General features: G+C 36.7%; 1 protein-coding gene across 2 annotated transcripts in view; it reads right to left on the reverse strand.

The window, feature by feature from the left end:
• LOC107719756 (eukaryotic translation initiation factor 4E-1B) overlaps positions 1–2,252 on the reverse strand; it is an 11,144-nt gene extending 8,892 nt beyond the window's left edge. The window contains exons 1-3 of one of the 2 annotated variants that reach the window (XM_016527253.1): positions 2,196–2,252; positions 1,881–1,972; positions 1,658–1,753 (exon numbers count right to left, since the gene is read on the reverse strand). In XM_016527253.1, coding sequence (XP_016382739.1) covers positions 1,658–1,753; positions 1,881–1,972; positions 2,196–2,222 — 215 coding nt within the window. In that variant the 5' untranslated portion in view covers positions 2,223–2,252. Of the gene's footprint in view, positions 1–1,657; positions 1,754–1,880; positions 1,973–2,173 lie in introns of both variants that reach the window. The other variant, XM_016527254.1, reaches the window with a different exon arrangement.
• Positions 2,253–7,680: the final 5,428 nt, after the last annotated feature.

Here is a 7,680-nt window from a genome sequence, read left to right on the forward strand (position 1 = left end):
AATTACTTAAAATACATATATAATAGCAATGAGGCAATAATAATTAGTTCAAATAAAGTATCAAAAGCAAGAAATCATATGGTTTTATTGAACAAAATTGTTAAAATACATAATGTATTATAAATGTGAGCTAATGTACATTACGCATTACAACAAAGACCTGCAGAGGACGCCAACGGCCTGATGATTATTTTTACACATTGCTGTCCTATCTAATACTTGTTTAATATTGACCAAGCACTATTTAATTCAAATGTCCACTTAATCTTTAATATTTGGCCATTTCTTTAGGACAGAAATGCTATAGCCACTGTAATTAAAAGAATATGTGGACATCAAAACGTGTAAACTCAGAGTGAGGGTTTGAGCTTTTATTTTGAAACCGCGATTTAAGTACCGGTGGTATAAGTTTGCGTAGACTTATAAATCATTTACCTTACAAATATGATGAAATGGCACATGTTGCGTTCCCAGATGAACGTTATAATAAACCCAAACTCACAACAACATGCAGAGATGGAGTTTGAGACGCTCCACACATGTAAATGATAACAGTTCCTGTGGAACTACTGAGAACGGAGCCGCTGTGTGACGCATGTACTTAACCTACACGCATGTAAATAATTAAAGCGCATATACTGTATTAGAACTGCATCGCATATAATTATTTAATTAAATCGTAGCGTTTGTGAATTCACAATATTTAAATGGGTTTAATAGATCATGCAGCCTTAGGAAACAGTCTAATAATGTGTTTTATGGATTCTCGTCCGTGAAACTCACCACTTCCGGTATTTTGCCGGTTAGTCGACACGAGCAAAATGAAGTCGATTTTTAAAAATCGAATAGTCGAAGTATTTTCCTAACGTCTTGTACCTTTAACGGTGTTAAACATGGTGTCAAGTGGATGGGAATATGCATAGAAATGATATGCAGATGAGGTTATGCATAGTAAAACTAGGCGTTGTAAGCTCCATATATGGTGATTTTGGGGAGGAGACGCATGTACGCACAAATCTTCAGCTGACAGGGATTTATAAAAGGATTTTTGCACATGTTCTGGCGTACTCATGGTTTTATAAATCTGAAAACTTTTGTGCATACGCCAAATCTAGCTCTTGTGCGTACGTACAGTTTTAGGATGAAATCTACGGAAAGTTTTATACATGAGGCCCCAGGACTGAAAACCATTGCTGTAGAGGAGACATCAATAATGTGTGCTGTTGGAGGAATTCCAGTGCCAGGAAACATTGATCTAATGGCGTGTTGGCAGCAAGCCATTTCACATAAAGTCTCCCATTTATATTTATAAAAGGATTTTTGCACATGTTCTGGCATACTCATGGTTTTATAAATCTGAAAACTTTTGTGCGTACGCCAAATCTAGCTCTTGTGCGTACATACAGTTTTAGGATGAAATCTATGGAAAGTTTTATACATGAGGCCCCAGGACTGAAAACCATTGCTGTAGAGGAGACATCAATAATGTGTGCTGTTGGAGGAATTCCAGTGCCAGGAAACATTGATCTAATGGCGTGTTGGCAGCAAGCCATTTCACATAAAGTCTCCCATTTATTAATAAGAATCTTCAATTGTTCTTCTAACAGCTAAACTCTTTTCCCAGTGGTTTATGATAACGACAAACACGTGAACTTACGCCCAGAAGTCCTCAACTGTGTCGAACTTGGTGATGAGCCTTAGATTGTCTTGCCACATTTTGCTCTTATCATTCTTGTAGAACCAAAGACCCCATCTACACACAGTACACAAACGATACAACAACATGACACACAAGGAAGAAGAGCAGGGTGAGTAACCACAGCAGAGAGAATGCAGAAACGTCTCAATCGATTTTTCAAACGCTAGTAGCCTGAACACACCTGTTTTGTAAAGGGTGCTTCATACAAGGGCCCTTCAAAATGTTTGTTTCAAATTTCAGTTTTTCAGCCTTCTTCCTCGTTACTTTTTCAATCTGGTAAAATGCAAAAGAAATGATTGGCGGGGCACAACCGCACCATTGAAACGCACGTCGTCATCTTCGACGCCGTTAAACTTTTGTCGTGATATCGCTTCACTAAATAAACAGCAGATTTTATAGGTTATTGCAGGTAAAATAAAACAAATGTTGTTAGACTGACACGTGTGTGCACTGTGAAATGAGTACATTAATTACATTTCGGACAGGACGTGCTCACCAGCTGTACAGCGCACGACGCCATCATGTCAATCCTGTAGCGCGCGAGAGTGACTATTTCCGCCCAGCGCGTGCATTTATAAGTTCAGAGATATGTTTTAAAATGATGATTTTTAAAGAAAATAACTATTTTGACCTTTGTAAATTCAACTATCAAACTTTCAAAATAACATAAAAACGAATCTTTTTTGTTTTTTTTATTTACTTTTTTCCCTCCATTTAATGGCTTAACAAACCTGACTGGGTATGGTGGTAGGAGCAGGATACATTTATAAATCAATGACAAAATTCTATTTTCCCTCTTTCTGTTTTTGTCCCCTCCCCACTCTATGCATTTCTGTCTAAAAAATGTATACATTTATTTTTATGTATTTGAATCTATATGACGTATTGGTCTGAGCACAGAAGGCATTGGGATAGTGAGTGATAATGTCATCATTTGCATAAGATCAAGAGAAAGTCATGTGAAATGATTCATTTGAGCATAACATGATAAACACTCATGACTAGAACATTTAAGTGATCATCTGATTAGGTTTTTAAAGTAGAAATGTTGCTGTTATAAAAACTAATGGCAGGTCAAGTTGTAGGACATGTTTTTTGTCATCTTGTCTTAAGAATCAATGACGGGATGGTCTGATATTTGTGACCCTGTCTGTGAAATCCAGGCTAAAGTCTCAAAATCTAATTATGAGATAACAAGCATCAAAGTTTGATTTCAACCATTAATTTCACTATGATTTCAATCTTTGACATGGCCTTACTCAGTCAATAAAGATATAAAGGTTATATTTTCACAGAATGTTCTACATATTTATGAAAGATGATTTTATGTAGAAAACAGTAAATCACACAAAAAAAAAAGACTTTAGCTGGGGTTTCACAGGCAGGGTCACACAAAGTCAATGCATTATTGTAACATCCAGTGCAATATGTTCATCTCACCACCAGAGGTCTCTGTCACCCGCTTTTTGAAATGGACTCTAAAATGTGACACAATAGTCACACAATATTAATTCAAAAGATGTTAATGACTTTTTGATCAGTCCTTTATTAGTCCTTTTTTAATTTATGTACATTGTTATAGTTAATATATGAATACAGAGAACTCTTCTTTTCTACTTGTCAATGGGGTTTTTATTGTGATAGCTGGTATATTTTAAAATATGTAAATACAAATATTTCAATATAATTTTAATATATTTGTAAAATATAATACAATAAAATATTTTAAATTTTAGATAATACATTTAAAAAATGTTTAACGCAAATATATAACAGCAAATAAAAAATGAATTCCAGCACCGGAAAATCAAGCTTGAAAAGATGAAATATATTATGTGTTTTCCTGCATGTCATGTGACCATTAACCAACTTCAGAGAACCTGAACATGTATTGTTAAATTATTGAAATATTAGCTTAAAATCCTAGGGGGACTTAGTAGGTAAATATTAAACAACAAAAGTTTAGGAATCCCTGCATTACATGAATAAATAATTAATAAACAAGACAAAAACAATGACCTTGCACAGCCAAAGTCTACCAGACTTGAAATATTTTTGTCCAGATCCTTGGTCTCGCCTAGTTCCCTGGCTTCCTCCTATTTACTGGTTCTGCCTGGCTGTCTGACTCCCTGGCTCAGTCAACCCTCCCCAGCCCCCCAGCTTCACCGACATGACCACAGTGTCCTAGCCAGCCACCGTGGTCTTTGAAGTCATGGCCTCAGCCTGGGACTTGCTCCACCTCAACCCTCCAAGCCCAGGAATTAATCTCGGCCCTTCGACCCATCAGCTTCACCTTGGCTTCTCATTCTCTCTGCTCCACCATGGCCTTCATCGGGGTCCAGAGACCATAAAAGAGAGATGAATAGAAGCAGCAGGGGATGGAACATAATAATTAATTTTGACATCATGACCTCCGTTCTGGGACATCGGCCAGCAGGTCAGTCAACTGGCACCTTGAATTGAGTGATTTACCTGCTAGAGGTAATGTTTCTGAGCTAATATTGGTACCTGTTAAATACTAGCAAGCTTATATTCATGGTTTCCTAATGATATGTGTATTAACAAACTAGCTAGCTGCCGGCTGACTTTGATAGATGTTTACTAGCTAGCTATTGAGTATCCAGGGTTTCTCAACTTTTGTTTTGTCCACATTCAGGGACAGGTTGTTGCACCTCCTCTCTGTAGCTGATCATCATTGCAAGGAAATCTGACAAAATTTGTTAGTCTAAATGTATAGACAAGTATATTCAGCTTAAAAGAAGCAAAGTTAATTATAATTAAATTGTATGATTTAATTTCCCCCTACTACCCCTAAAATTAAGTTTGCGTATTTGAGTTTACAGTGAAATGGAGGAGAAAAGAAAAGAAAAGAAAACAAAAATGAATGCAGTAAATAAGAGCAAAAATCAGATGAACCAAATGCCAGTTACATTAATTGTCAATCAGGGTCATATAACTGCGGTCTGTTATGTAACGGTTGCATGACAGGGAGAAGTTGAGGCGAGGATCTACAGGTCTTTATTAATAAGCAAAAAGTAAGCCAATAATTTGCAATAATCCAAAAGGTAAATGCAAACGTAATAGCTCTATATAACAAGTCAATGGTCAACTACTCAGCAAACAGAGGGCTGTATATACACACTGGGATAACTCATTAAAACACAGATTAGACAGATATCGCAGACAGGTTCCTCAAATGTCTCATACATCACTGGTCCTGTGATTTATGAAACAAGTTTATTAAACACAAAAGAAAATGAATGTTCTAAATACTCCCTACTCAATACAATCAAATGACAGTTATAATAATTGTCAGTCAGGGTCACATAACTACTTGCGGTCTGTTATGTAACGGTTGCAGGACAAAGAAAAGTTGAGGTGGGGATCTAAATGCAGCAGGTCTTTATTAATCAACAAAAGAAGGTAATCCAATCAATCATAGTAATCCAAAAAGCAAAGGAAAGAGTTTGCAGTAATCCAAAAGGTATATGCAAATGTAACAGCTCTGTATAACAAAGACAGTGACTGACAACTCAAGACATAGATGTAACTAATAAAAAAAAAAAATTAGAAATAAACAATAACATACTTAGAAAATAAGGAAATTGCTAGCTCACCCAATATTTCAAGTCCAATTAATATGTTAGAACAAAATCAAAATCTAACTCAAAACCTGAGTTTATTAACTTTCCCAAAAGGTCTCCCATCTAGGCTTAGCCTAGCTTCACCAGATAACCAATAAATACCTCCAGCACAAGGTTACAGACATATTCCCTAAACCCTGGTCCTGTGATAATCATCACAAAGAAAGCTAACGAAATTTGTTCATGTAAATTTACCCTGTGTCCTATTGTGCATACTATCCATTTTAAATAGTTTCCCAAAGCAGAATATGTTGAAAAGAGTATGCCAAAAGTCCCTGGATGGTCCAGTATAGGCGTGTCCAGCCCTGTTCCTGGAGATCTACCATCCTAAAGTTCTGCTCCAACCTAATCAAACACAAATGTGCTATAGCTACACTCTTCATATCACAGTCCTGCAAAGATGACAAAAAAATTACTCACAGTTGCTGTCCTGCACCAAACTATGAGTGCAGTTGCATTTTAAAGCCAATTCATACTGCACAGACCAGTGGCAACAACCGACCGAGTATAGTATGTCACTTCCCAGACGTTACGTTAAAATGATTCTTCATGTTCAGTTGGTGGAAAAAAATACTGACCAATGGCAACCGATGCCGACAGGGGTAACACACTGATCAGACCAAACCAGACAAATGCATCTGTTGTCATTTGTCTGCGTCTGTTGGTGCAGTGTGAATTGGCCTTCAGATCAAATATATAATGGTGATTAAGTTCGACCTGGATATATAAGTGAATAATGAGACATTTTGCTATATAAAATGATCCTGCTAGAAGAATAGCATGAGAAATGTATTATGTCTGTTGAATTTAGAGGAGTAAGTTGAATTTAACATATTCTGACATTTCAGTGTGGTTGAAAAACTTCTGGAAAACACTTGAAAACAGTAGTGTGGATGGAGAGTATTTTGAAATAAAAATGTTGTTTTCAAATGTATTAGGATTAATGTATACATAGCCGAAGATCTTCAGGAGCACAACAGGTGTGTTGTTGCAGGGTTGGAACTGAACTCTGCAGGTAGGTACAGTAGATCTCCAGGAACAGGACTGGACAATGGTCTGCTATTTCTGGTAGATTTTCATTGTGTGGATCCATACACAATCTCATGCAGGAATCTCCAATCTTCTGGAGCGCTACAGTCCTACAGACTTCATTTCCAGCTCTAACACATCTGCCTGTGATTTTCAAGTAACCCTGAACACCTTGATTATCTGGTTTTGGTGTGTTTGATTGGGGTTGGAGCTGAAATCTGCAGCTCTCCAGGAGCAGGGTTGGAGACCCCTGCTCTAATAAATAATATTGCCCACAATCCATTACGTTTTGAATGAGGATTCATTCCAGAAATACAAACATGAATAAAAAGAACTACAAACATGGAGGATGTTTGTGTAATGGACAGTTAAATAGAGTAAGGATTATTCAGCAATATCTAACCGTATGAAAAAAATATTATAAATGTATATGTTATATTTCCTCTTTAACATCATTGTGAACTTTTGTAAGGATACAAACAGTACAATAGCAAAACTTATAGCCTACATGTGTCCATGAACTGTTGCATAATGAAGCATTGTGCAAAAAAGCAGGCAGATTAACATTGTTTTCTTTCCAAATCTGTAGGAAGAATTATTTGAGTAGTTAAAATTAAATGATATAATATGTGGAGTGTGTATTTGAGGGTATTAACTGTGACAGAATGATTGACAGGCTCTTTACAGTGACAGAATGTAACTATGCGACAGAGCACAATTTTATGACGTGGCAGTATATCCCAAAGCTTGCCTATTCTTCTGCTACACACGCAACATTTTTTTCCTCTCAAAAAGAGTATTTTAGGGCATTGTAAAAGTAGATGAATTGAGAGCCTTACAAGTTCATTAAACTCAGAGGAAACTGAATTATTACTCATCAATATTAATTAATTTCAACTAATTTGTAAGATTTTCCCATGCTGAATATAAATTTAGGCATTAGGGTTTAGTGTGTCTCGTAAAGTTCCTAGTTATCCCATTGTGTATATATTTAGAGTGTAAATATATAAAACCCTTGTGTTTGCTCATTGAGTTGTCAGTCGTTGACTTTGTTATACAATGCTGTTATGTTTGCATTTACCTTTTGGATTACTTACAATTCTCGGATTACTTTTTTTGTTTATTATTAAAGACCTGATTGCACTTAGATCCTCACCTTAAAGGGGTCATATGATGCTGCTAAAAAGAACATTAGAGTGAGCAGAGGCCGGGGGCTAAAGTGAGCAGAGGTGGCGGATTCGACGAAGGAGCGTCCAGCGGGCTTGCGGCAACCACATGTGATGACCCCGGGCTGGACTCCGCTTCGTC

The sequence above is a fragment of the Sinocyclocheilus rhinocerous genome, unplaced genomic scaffold (genome assembly GCF_001515625.1).
Source record: "Sinocyclocheilus rhinocerous isolate Xijiao unplaced genomic scaffold, SAMN03320098_v1.1 scaffold571, whole genome shotgun sequence".
NCBI lineage: Eukaryota > Metazoa > Chordata > Actinopteri > Cypriniformes > Cyprinidae > Sinocyclocheilus > Sinocyclocheilus rhinocerous.